Source organism: Coenobita brevimanus, chromosome 101, assembly GCF_032717465.1.
Source record: "Coenobita brevimanus isolate Jiangsu-jjx chromosome 101, ASM3271746v2, whole genome shotgun sequence".
In the NCBI taxonomy this organism is placed as follows: Eukaryota; Metazoa; Arthropoda; class Malacostraca; order Decapoda; family Coenobitidae; genus Coenobita; species Coenobita brevimanus.
In genome coordinates, this window is record NC_137054.1 from 68,577,939 (window position 1) to 68,591,283 (window position 13,345).

Below are 13,345 nucleotides of genomic sequence, written 5' to 3' on the forward strand. Positions count from 1 at the left end.
CCCTACAGGAAAAAATTCTATTACCATCTCTGAAAATAATGATGATAAGGTTCTGTGCTACGGAAATCCGCATGAAAAAAAATAATGAACTTTACCTAAATAAATTTGATGCATTACTCTAGTAAGGTGTCATATATGGTATATAAAGACAGTAGGTTAAATTCTTTTTCTTTGTGTATAGGAATAATTGTAACAGAAATCTTGCTCTATAATGTAACAATCATGTAACCATTTTTGTTACATAAATATTAGGCCTATTCATAGAAATAACTTGAATTATATGAATGTGTGGATTTTGGAGTTGCACAATGTCCAATAATCCAGTTGTAATATATTTTGTGGCTGAAGTAATACACAGTGGGTGTAGTGACAGTGATATTCACAACAGTGATACATGTGATGACTTGGTATTAGTATTGATGTTATATATGGAAACAGGTGACACACAGCCCCACATTATGCTATTTACACTTATAGCAAGCCTGTACACGACGCTCATGGCCTGCCACACAGTCTCTGAATTTTCCTCTTGCCAATTTCTCCAACTGATGAAGTCAAGCTGTGGATGCCATGTCATGTGTGTCTAGGGAATCTAGTGAGCACCTTTCCTTTGGTCTTTTTCTCTTTGAGTTTCTCTTGTTTGGTTTGTAAGGAGAGACCAGGTCTTCGATCACTGCCCCCATGTATTCTGGTCTGGACAGAGCTCCCCTACAGGTGTGTCTTTATACAGTACGTAGCTGTTCAACATAGCTGTGCCAGGAAGTAAAAGGCAACTTTGCTTGTCCATTTCACTGAATGCTATTGACTTAGGTAGGAGTAGAGCTTACTGTCTTTGTTGTCCATACCATCCATTATTCTGTTGTACTCCCTTACAATTCTGGGCTTCCTTGTAATAACTCCTCATCTGTTTCTGTATGCAGTGAACCCTCCTCTGCTGTTGTTGACGACAGAACTGGTTCTTTGCGGCCATTATGTGCTTCACAGAGTAGGTTACCTTGCCGACATTCAGCTGTCTGATTGTTCTGAAGCTGGGTTGCCTTCAAACCTTTTGGTAGTCCAACTCTGTTTCGCCTTACTGTTCCAGTCGTCATTGTGTCTCGTTGGTAGAGGTGTCCGAGGAGGTTCAACGAAGTGAAATAGCTGTCAAGACCAACATTATAGCCTTTATCTAACAGCCCTCCTTGATCTAGGAGAGTGAATGTCATGGCATATATCACATTCGTGTTATGCTGAGCTGGCAAATTAGCTTGACCTTCAGATACTTCAAAAGTATGGGTATGGCTAGAGGCAGTGTTACAAAGACACCAAGGCTTAATTCCAAACCGAGTGTGATGTTTATTTGGCATGTAGTGTCGCAGAGGAGGGGTTTTCCCTTTGAAGCCAATCATGCTCTCATCCAGTGAAATATCCTTACATGGCCGAAAATAATGAGTAAGTGGTTGTATTTTGTGAAGAACAGATCTTCCTTGGGCTGGTAGAGAGCTGTCACTGAAGCGAAGAAATTTTAATAAGAGTCGGAATCTATTGCAGTTGAAATGTTGAGGAAACCAAGGGGTCACAAAATTGGGGCTTGTGGTCATCCAGTAACTTTCAGTGCTTGGTTTTCTAGTTAGCCCCATATTAATAGCAACACCAAGGAAAGCCCTTATTGCTTGTGGGTTGGTATGTCCTTCATGGATGCACTCAGAATGGCTGTCCAGGTACTCCTTTGTGTTAGTGATGTACTGTACTGATCACTGTATTTGTTGGTTTCTTGGACCATATTATTTGTTAGTGTGTCCGTGAAGAAGAGATTGAAGAAATCTATTGGCATTTTGGTGGTAGTTGGAATGTTTTGTGGTCCTGGTGTAGGTGTGAACACGACAGTTCTGGGTCCGGCATCAGTACCCGTTTATATGCAGCCATTCTCTTTCTTCTGGAGTGCCAGTGTTGGAGTCCTCGTTTCACCACTCATCATCATCATCATCATCATGTGCAACGTCTTCATGAGCATTATTGGTAGCTTCCCACATACCAGAGTAACCGCTGTAGGGCAGACTAGGGTCGTCAGGGTCAGACTGCGAGGACATTATTTCCCAGTGTGGCTTTTCTGAAAATTTTAATTTTCTTTTATCAAATTGCACACACATGTATATATATATATATATATATATATATATATATATATATATATATATATATATATATATATATATATATATATATATATATATATATATATATATATATATATATACAGTATATATATATATATATATATATATATATATATATATATATGTCAGGACTCCATATTATAATTACAAATCATAATAGATAGATGAATAGATAGACAGATAGAAGCAGCAAGTCAGAGGATGAGACAGGTATTGTGTCTGCGAGAATTGAGCAATGCTAATCATGCATACACACTCTAACTCAAGGAATGCTTGATAGGCACATGACAGTGCCTCATGACCATACACACACATACACACATGCACACATACTCACACACAGGCTTCTAGAACATTTCAACAACAGTGTAACACAAGTGACACAACCCCTGCTACACCAGAATTTAGGAAGCAGAGCTCAGAAGGAGATTAGCTATAGAACTGACAGGTAGTGGAGAGAATGAACAAGAAGAGGGGTCCAACTAGACTTACTTAGTATATTAAGTCTCTGTAATACATATGCTGCTGAACTTAAGACTTTCTCTGAAGATAATAAATCAAGATCAACTCCCTGTATTTCATCTTTAACTCCTCCTGCTCTTCAATTATCAAAATAACAATAAAAACTCAAGACTCACTTATTACAAGAATAGAGAGTCACACACACACACATATATATATATATATATATATATATATATATATATATATATATATATATATATATACATACATACATACATACATACATGCAGTAAGACCTCACTATAACGGACTAATTTGGGCCCAAGTCATTCCGAAAAACGTGAAATTCCGATATAAGCAACATCCGGACTTCCCCCTGCTAACCCGGACTTTTTCCGATATATCAGACATTAGTCCGGATCTCATGAACGGTTTTTAGACTGTTTTGATTACCACTGCAGTACTGTACTGTGTTATAACTTCACTACATTAATCAAATGGTATAGTATATATAATAATACTGTACTGTACAGTGATAAACATGTCTTTTATTTACCTTATTGTGGTGAACATACCTGACATGGTCAGGCAGTCCGGACTGCTTCTGGCTTTATTGGACTTTTTTCGATATATAGGAATTTAGTCCGATAGCTCCTCGAGTCCGATAAAAGCGAATTCCAGTCTATTGAAGTCTGTTATATCGAGGTTTTACTGTGTATATATATATATATATATATATATATATATATATATATATATATATATATACTGTACCTGTATTTGTTTGTTTATTAATTGTTACAAGATATTCTATCAGTCTATAGCCAGATGACTTAACATTTTAAGTCGTGGCCACAGACAAATCGCTTCCTTATCACCCTTTCCTTTGTTGTTAGGGTGCCCTCACTGAATTCATATTATCATCTCTCGTGTATCTGTAAACTTCATCCTTCCGTCTCATACATTGTCTCTTCCTCCACCTTACTGACATACACTCCTTTAGTTAGTCTTTCATTCTCCATCCTCTCCACATGGCCAGCCCATCGTTGAGAATTTCTAATGCTTTCAGTCATGTCCAAATCAGCACCATAATGCTCCTTCTTTTCTGCATTTGTCTGTCTCTCTCTCCATGCAACCCCCCATGCTTCTCCCAAATAACTCATTTCCACTGCTCTTATTCTTGACTTGTGTCACTCCGTAGAAAGGATACATGGTAGTGACAGAATTAATATGAATACAGTTCTCTTTTCTAACAAGATCTTGATGTGGTGTTGCAGAAGGACTTCTTCAGAAGAGAATCAAGGAGCTGAGGTTAGTGCAGGTGTGGAGGCAGAGCTGGTGGTACAGGCCCTACGTCTCAACACACTCTCGAAGCTCACCTTCTCGGATAGTTCCAGGTCTGTGTTCCTTCTGTTGCTATTTAGTAGTCCAGATTCAATATAGTTTTCCCTTATTTGCATATTTTTCTATTACCTTGTTCCTCTTTGTTTCGCCTCCTGTTCCTTTAGAGTCTGTTTACTTTTTACTCCTTGTTACACTCTTCTGTTATTTTTCTCTCCATCTGTTCTTTTTGATGGATTTAGAACTGTATGGATGGAGAGGTTGTGCAGCAGATAAAGATCAGCTCTTCAAGTTGAAGGCCAATTTGTTTTTGAGCCGTCATGGCATTAATTGCTTTTGTGGCTCATAGTTTGTGTCAGTTCATCCAAATATTTATAATTTGTTGTCATTTATACTCTTGTTTATCATTAATTGTTACATAGAGCTTTATATTGTTATTGCTGTCAGATGTTATAAAGTTTTAAATGTTGACCAGCTTTAAAACAAGTATGATCATCATATTCTGTATAGTCGCAACTCGAGGGTAAACAGTTTAATTTTCTCACTGCTTCATGACTTGTTTTTTCTTTCTTTTTCCACATCTTCTTCATAATTTCCTCCCATTTAATGCTTCAGGTGAGCAAGAGCTGCCCCCCGCAGCTTATAGTTGTTGCATGCATCATGCTCTGCCTGCTATGTTTGATTTAATCTTAGTAATAATGTTGTGATGCAGTTATAACTTGGGTTCTATAGGGAATATGTTTGTGGTCAAAGTTCACCCACCCTACAAAGTTTAAAAACAAATTTGCCCCTGAAGTGGTTCCTTGGCCAGTCCAAGTCATCATCATGGGTCGTCCTTGATGCCAGGGAACAGCTGGTATCCAAGGGCACTCTGTTTTTCCTCAGGAGCAGGTGATGAATGATTGGGAGAGTGATCTGGTAAGGCAGTGGGACATTGATGGGGAGGAGAGTGATCCAATGAAGCAGCAGATATGCAGTGGGGGGAGTGAGCCAATGAAGCAATGGGAGATCAGTTGGGAGAGGAGTCCAGTGCGGCAGTGGGAGAGCAATGGGGAGAGTGATACAGTGAGGCTGTGGGAGAGCAGTGGGGGTAGTGATCTGATGAGACAGTGGAATAATGATGGGGAGAGCCATGCATTGGGGTAGTGGGAGAGTGATGGGCAGAGCAGTTTGATGAAGCAGCTGGAGAGCAGTGGGGAGAGAAATCCAGCAAGGCAATAGGAGAGTGATGGGGTAAGCAGTCTGGTGAGGCAGCAGGAGAGCAGTGGGAGACCGATCCAGCAAGACAATAGGAGAGCGATGGAGAGAGTGATGCAGTGAGGCAATGGGAGAGCGATGGGGAGAGCTATCTGGTGAGGCAGTGGGAGAGTGGTGGAGAGAGCAGTCCGGTGAGGCAGTGGGAAGTGATGAAGAGAGCAGTCCGGTGAGGCAGCAGGAAGTGATGGAGAGAGCAGTCCAGTGAGGCTTGGGGAGAGTGATCTGGTGAGACAGTGCAAGAGTGATGGGGAGAGAAATCCATTGAGTCAGTGGGAGAGTGATGGGGAGAGCGATCCTGTGAGGCAGTAGGAGAGTGATGGGGACAGTGGTCCAGTGAGGCAGTGGGAGAGCACACTGGGGAGCCGTGTGGTGAGGAGGAGAAAGCAGATAAAACAGAGGCAGTGCAGTACATGGGTGTGCTGCTATTGGAGGGCCTCATCTCTTCTTCCCTGCTGGTCGATGGTCTTGTTTTAAAGAATGAGGTTATGCCTGTTTGTCTCACTGCCCTCTTCTTTTGGGAAAGTAGCTCATGAAATGTCCAAAGTTTCTTTCCAATTTTGTAACAGGTAGTGTAACTCCTGCCAAAGTTGGGATCTACTCATGAATAAATGACATGGCTTTGGCTACCATTGTCAAAAATTACATCAGTGTCTTAAGGTCAAGCATTTGCACTGATTCCTACTCCTCCTCTGTCTCCTTCCTTCATGTGGAGCCACTGGTCCTCCAGGTTCTTCTTCTTCTTCATTATTTTTTAAATTAATTAATTAATTTATTTATTTTTTATTGCATGAAAGAAGGAACTAAAGCCCAGAAGCCCACAAGATTGCTCCCTATAAGAAAAAAAAAAAAAAAAGATAACAGACAGCCAAATTCAAGATCCGTTCATTTCGAGATGCCTGGACACAGTGTCTGAAAGACTGGAGGTCGTAGACGATAGGAAATACAGATAGAGGAAGACGGTTCCAGAGTTGACCTGTTGCATACATGAAGGACTTGGAGTAACAGTTAACTCTTGCATTAGAGAGTTGGACAGAAAAGGGACGAGAGTTTGTTGCTAGACAGGTGCTATGCACCTGCCGTAGTGGTGGAGAGATGCAAGCAGGCAGTTCAGAGGAACAATGATCTTTGAAGTAGGTATAAAAAAAAGAGATAAAGATGCAACAGTGCAACGAAGAGACAGAGGTTGAAAGGAGCCAGTAAGAGGAAGAAAGAGTTAACGAGATAAAAAGCCTTTGATGTCACCTTCTTGAAAAGGGCTGTATGTAGGGAGTCTCCCTACACATGAAAGTTGTGCTCTACACAGGGTCGAATAAAACGTATGTATAAAATCAATAACCATACAGGGGTAAAGAAGGCGTGGTGTCAGCTTAGCACACCTAATCTCTTGGAAGCAGATTTTACAAGTAAGGTAATGTGATCTTTCCAAGATAAATCCCAAGAGAATGAAACCCCGAGTATGTGTAAGGGGAATAGATGGTTGTTACTGGTGAAGGTACATTTGTTTTTCATATTGTCTGATTTTTTTATATGTTTTGTTACTTTATATGAGCAATAACATCCCAAAGTTTGAGTAAATTTGGTCAATTAGTTTTTACAGAAAGAAAAAAATGCATAATACATATAAAAAAATGAGACATAAGAAATGGGAAACCAGGAGAAGTGTGTTCATAAATTGTCACTAGTGGCAGTGGTAGGCAGTCTCGAAAGAGAGTAATACCGTCATGGCCACCCTTCATGCAAAGTGGCATAGTTGAGCACTCACTCAACTGCTTGCATGAGAAATCATGACACAGGAGGGTCATTATGCCTCATGAGCAATTTTAGCTGGAGGCAAGAAGCAGTGCATCTCTCCTCAGCAGTCTGAATCTGGGACTATTTCTCCCATCACAATTTCTGATGCCTGTATGGTGTCAAAACTGGTCTGAAGCCTCCTCCTGAAGGGTGCTTCCAAATGAAGAAATGTAGAGTAAAAAGTGGGTTTTGGTTTATGCAGAATTTTGTTTTTCCTAAGAGATAAATCTACAAAGTGCTGTACCTGACACTTGCACCTCCATCATATCCTCCTCCTCCTCATCATCATCATCATTGTCATTGTCATTATCATCACCTTTGAGTGTACTTGATTTTAAAAAAGACGAGGTTGTTAGGAAAATCCATCCATCCATCCATCCATTGCCAGACGCCATGTATCCCAAACGGGGTGGTCAAGGGCTTAGAGTTAATTGTTTTACAGGGAGGGGCACTAATCCTCCACCAACCCCACTTGACACGCAGGGATGCCAACAGCATCTGGTGTTCCCTGGCGGTCACCCATCCAAGTACTAACCAGACCCACCGTTGTTAGGAAAATGCCCCTGGAAATAGAATATGTAATACTTGCATTGGCTCATTTATACCTTTGGAATTTTTAATTATGCTGTCAGAAACAGAAGTCATAGCTTGCATTTCTGGCCAACACCATAATATTCAGGGCAGGGAATATTAGCTTAAAATGAAACAGAATTCAAAATGGTTTTCAGACATCTGGATCCACTGATCATGATTTAACAATGTTTGTTATCTGATGGGAAAGACTTCCAGTGGCTTATATGAGTCATTAGACTTTTATCATTTGCCGATATCAAAACTTGATAAGTTCCTGTAAAGCCTTGCGGCCTAAGTTTAAAGTTAAGACAAATGCTTGAGCCTTTTGATATTGTTAGTTTGCAGGCTTTTGAGAAAGCTGCATTTTGTTTTTCATTTCTTATTTCATTTCTCAGGTTTGATGAGCTCGTGAAGGATGTTTTCCCAGATGTTGTATTCCGTGGTGTTGGATATGAAAACTTAGCTGCTGTGCTACAGGAAACCTTCCAGGAAATGAGTCTTATTCCCAATGACCGTCAGATAAAGAAGGCACTAGAGCTTTATGAGCAACTGCAGCAGCGCATGGGAGTTGTGGTTGTGGGCCCTTCAGGTTCTGGTAAGACCACCCTATGGCAAACTCTTAAACAGGCATTGCTGAAGATGGATAAGAAAGTAGTTAAGTATGTCATGAATCCCAAGGCAATGCCCCGGCAACAGCTACTGGGCCATATTGACCATGATACCAGGGAATGGTCTGATGGAGTCCTCACTGCTTCAGCCAGGCAGGTGGTACGGGAACCACCTTCTGTCACATCATGGATCATTTGTGATGGTGACATTGATCCTGAATGGATTGAGTCTCTCAACTCTGTTCTTGATGACAATCGCCTTTTGACAATGCCATCAGGAGAAAGAATACAATTTGGCCCAAATGTTAATTTCATATTTGAGACCCATGATCTCTCCTCAGCATCCCCTGCAACCATCTCCCGCATGGGTATGATTTTCTTAAGTGATGAGGATACCAACATACATGCTGTTGTTAGTGCCTGGCTAAACTCTCAGGGTGAGGAATCCAAGCGCTACCTTGAGCCATATGTTGAGCAGTACTTCTTTAAAGCTCTTGAGTGGGTATTGAAGGCTGGTGAGGCTCAGGTTGAGACCACACTAGTTGGTTGGGTGCTTAATGGTCTCTCACATCTCCAAGATGTCACAAGTAAAGCCCATTTTGCGTTAGCTCTGGTGCGTGGCTTAGGAGGCAACCTGCCTGAGGAAACAAGAGCAGACTTTGCACGTGAGGTTTATTCGTGGGTAGGGGAGCACGTGCCTGATCAACACAAGCCTCTCAACGTGTACTATGATGTTACCCATGACCGTTTGGAATCATACACTTCTGACTTAGCGGACAGTGTGGTGATCAGCTCTGCAGATGTACCACTGATACTCACTGCTGATGCCAAGTGTTCTCTTGATTACTTCAGTCCCTGGCTTCAGCTTGAGACACAGCAGCCCTTCATTCTTGTGGGACCAGAAGGCTGTGGGAAAAGGTAAATGTGGATATGAATATTGTGTTAGCATTACCATATCGTAGAGGTGTACCATTACTGAATATTAATTTTTGTTGTCTCAAAAAATCTTCAAGGTTACTTCTCAGGCTGAGTGAAATTTAAATGAATTGGGAAACTTGGGGGCTGTGAGCACTGTGTGCTAGCTATCTTGAGTGACTTCAGTATTTAAAAATAATTTTCAGAGAAGAATATGAAATAACCATTGTCAGATGTAAATGCAAGCACTGTCATTGATTGAAATGTAAAGTAACCTAATCCAAAATTTTACATAGCATCAAAATATCATTGACATTATTGATTAATTCATTTTCCTCCATAATAATAATAATAATAATAATCCATCCATCTGTCATCCAATCCAATGTCACCCCATGAGGAACATAGGAGCCCGGGGCCAGGCAAGATGGTCCCGACATTTAAGATGAGGGTGACCAGCCTCACTCGTCTAAGTGGTAGCACATGAGCAATAAACCCCAATCACCCCTTGGATATAAACCTACGCAGGCTCAGTCTGACTGGAGCACCTTAATTACCCACTAAACCACCAGGTGCTGATAATAATGATAATAATAACAGCAACAATATAACTTTTCTATTATTTTATCATCAACATCATCATCATCTTAAGTTTTCTATTATTTTGCATACGACACTGGTAAGTGAAACTGGTCTGTAATTCAGTGGGCATTGTCTATTGCCTTTTTTATACTGTACATGTACAGTGCCTTGCCTTTCTTGCACTGTCATCCATTTTCATTCCTTCTTTCTAATGTAAGAGTTAGCCAGTTTACTCAGTCTTCATCTATATTGCCAGTCTCCTCTGAAAGTCTTTTTCTGTTTTTCTTCTTGCATTCAACCTGCAGCCTTTCAAGTGCAGTGTTTTCTCTGCATCTCAAACTGAATAGAATTTTGGTCTCATATATGAGGGACATTTTTTTTCTGTCCCAGTACCCGAAAAAAAATTATGGTATTGTAATTTGTCTTCATTTTGACAGCCTGTTGTTACATCACTGTTTCTCCAAGTTACGTAGCACGCAGGTCACCATGATCCACTGTAGTGCATACACCGCCCCACAGCATGTCCTGCAGAAGCTTTCCCAGGCAGGTTTGGAATGGTTAATTACTATAGGTGACTTGTGTTGGATATTTTTTTGTGGAAGTCGGTGAATCCTACTGCTGGAGGAAGAAATTGCTGTTTATATTGATTTTACTGCTCAACAGCCCACCAGGCCAAAGTTTTCTCTCCAGTTGCCACCTTGCTGTTAGTTTTTCCCACCTAACAACCAGAATCCTGTTGCCTGTCAGTCAAGAAGTTAACCAGCCATTCGAAGTTATACACTTCACTAGTAATTATACACTTGTAGATGCTACCACAGATATAGAAGAAAATGTAATTCAGCACAAAGTGCTCTTAGTGATGGCAACCTCCTTTCCTGTCTGTCTTACCTCCCCTTCTACTTCCTTTCCTTTCCTTTCCTCCCCTCTCATCAGCCTTACCTTCCCACCTCCTACCTCCTTTCCTAGTTCCTACCATTTCCAACTCCCAGTCTCCTATCTCCTCTCCTACCCATCCTACTTTCCTGTCTGCTGCTTCCTCTCCTAGCCATCTTGTCTCCTCAGTTCGTACCCCCTCTGCTGTGATATCAGTGGCAAAATTTAGGAAAAACTGCTATGTCAAGCATGCACACACCATCCTCACCATCCTAGGCCTAACACTCACCTTTCCTGAGGTAAATGCCCATTAGGCTTTACAGTTTTAATAGTGTATATATATACTGTAGTACTGTATGTATTACAATATATAATCTTGTGTAACACTATCTACTAAATGCCCAGAGTGTCAGAACTGAGTCAGTGGTTATGTAAGAAGGGGTGTCAGAAGTTATATGAGAGAAGTTTGCCACAGACTACAGAACCAGTTGAATTTTTTCCACAAGTTCATGAGTTCAAGTTTTGCAAGTCAGTGTTTTCATGGTAGGGATCAGGAACCATTTAAGTGCAGATAATGCAACCGGCTTATACTGTGTATTCCATGTGAAGAGCAGAATTACCCTGGAAACTGATAAAGTTCCTCTTTGAAAAACAGGTGTTAAAAACTGGATTGCTCCAAATAATGCATATTTGATTAGTGAGACCTGATGAAATGTAGTGCTTTGATAGCTACGATTCCCTTTTCATGCCATGGAATTTGTAGCTGTCGAGGCACTACATCCATAAGGCTCACAAATAGAGGATTTTATTCTAAAACCTGGTATATAAATATGTGTGCTGTGTTAATGTTTGCTTATGCAGTAGCTATAAAAAAATTTTAACTCAAATGTACCTAAGCAGAGGGCTGCCTTTACAGTACTCATTTGGTGTGTGAACATGAGTTTGGACATATAGAATAATGAGAGATGTTGATTAGTCTCTTTTGGAACATTGTCTCTGATCCTAAATGCCCAGCAGATGTGCATGGTGATATCAACCAATACTGGACGAGTGTATCGACCCAAGGACTGTGAGAGGCTAATTGTTTACCTGAAGGACCTGAATCTCCCCAAGCCTGACAAATGGGGCACCTGTCAGCTAATCACTTTCCTCCAGCAGGTAATAATATGCCAATAGTTGATGAGCTGGTGCTACGTATGTTCATTAGTTGTATAAATTAGATGTGGTTCATAAAGAGTTAAAGTCCATGGGTTGTTTGGAGGTTATTGGTCATGTAATGCCGTGACTTTTGATAGGTTACCCTTACCTTAATTGTATGGTCTAAATAGCCTAGCTTGGGACCTCTGTGCTCCTGATGGATCAGTACAAGTTTGAATGAAGAGTGGATGGATCCACTTACTTGTATGTCATAGTGAATGGAGATGGATTAAGAGAGGCTGACATTTTTCATTACTTGGGTACTGTATGTTTTATTTAATGAATATTTCCTAATTTGGAAAATTATATTCAACCTGTATGTCTGTTAGTTCATACCCGCTTCCAGAGTTCATCCAGTGTAGCCCTAACTCATTGTTCTCACTTTCTGTACTCTCTCCTTTTGAAGTCACCCAAGGAAGTGACTTCTTTCATATTACAACATCATACAGGCATTAGAAATGATGATGAATCATCCTAGACTAGTAAGCTGGTTCACACCACAGGTATGGAACATGTCTGAGGGAACAAGATTATATTTTTGGACCTTTTTGGCTATATTTGGCTATTTTGGAAAATGAATGGTAACACTGGAAGACAGTTTTCATGAGCTTCAAAAATGTATGACCTGCCATGACTGACCTTGTAGCTGAGAAAAAAAAAAAATGGTGCTTTATTCTCACCTGGCAGAAATATTTTTGGTGTTTTCATATATATATATATATATATATATATATATATATATATATATTTGTGGTAGGTGGGGGCACTCACAATCCACTCACTTGATGTAATGCTGCTCTCGGGTGTCTACCCTTTCTCTCCTCCATCCTTCTTTCCTTCCATCCTCTTCTGTCTTCCTTTCCTTCATTCTTTCCTTGTCCTTCTGCCTACAGGTAACTTTACACTCCCTCTTCTGTCTTTCATTCCTTCATTCTTTCCTCTTCCTTCTGCCTGTGGGTGACTCTACACTGAGTGACAAGCCAAATGGTTTCCTGTACACCAGGAAGCCATTTACTACGATGGGTGGTAACCATGTAACCAGATTTTGGCGCCTGGTGATTTAGTGGGTAATTATTGCACTCCAATTGGGCTGAGCCTGTATAGGTTTATATCCATGGGATGGTTGGGGTTGATTGCTCACGTAATGCCACTCAGGGATGAGTGAGGCTGGTCACTCTCATCTTAAATGTCAGGACCAGCTGCCTAGCCCTGGGTTCCTACACTCCTCATGGGGCAGTGTGGGATTGGATATATATATATATATATACAGTACTCGTCAGAAGTATTCAGCGTTGTCCGCCGGGCGCGCAATACTTATGGCCCAAAAAGAATCACCCCTTTTGGGGGGTAAGAATTGAGCCACAAGTTTGAGCTCCGAGCATGACGTCACGGTAGCCTGAGGCCTTCCGACACGCTGGTTGGTTCCCGCCTCAGTCGCCCACGGGCTGCCTGAGAGAGAGGAACTCCGCCGAGTGTCCCTCTCAAATTGCGCCATTTTTTACCGAGTGTCCCGCAGTGTTTTGGCCTTTAAAACTTTGTTATGGCACCTACCCGTGAACTATCGAGTGAAATCATATCCCAGATCAT

At 41.0% G+C, this 13,345-nt stretch overlaps 1 protein-coding gene across 1 annotated transcript in view; it reads left to right on the forward strand.

Annotated features, from left to right (window-relative positions):
* Window positions 1–13,345, forward strand: part of btv (dynein cytoplasmic heavy chain beethoven) — a 228,401-nt gene that overhangs the window by 122,559 nt on the left and 92,497 nt on the right. Inside the window, exons 30-33 of the mRNA XM_080284359.1 lie at window positions 3,899–4,018; window positions 7,979–9,109; window positions 10,126–10,231; window positions 11,579–11,719. Coding sequence (XP_080140485.1) covers window positions 3,899–4,018; window positions 7,979–9,109; window positions 10,126–10,231; window positions 11,579–11,719 — 1,498 coding nt within the window. The remainder of the gene's footprint in view (window positions 1–3,898; window positions 4,019–7,978; window positions 9,110–10,125; window positions 10,232–11,578; window positions 11,720–13,345) is intronic.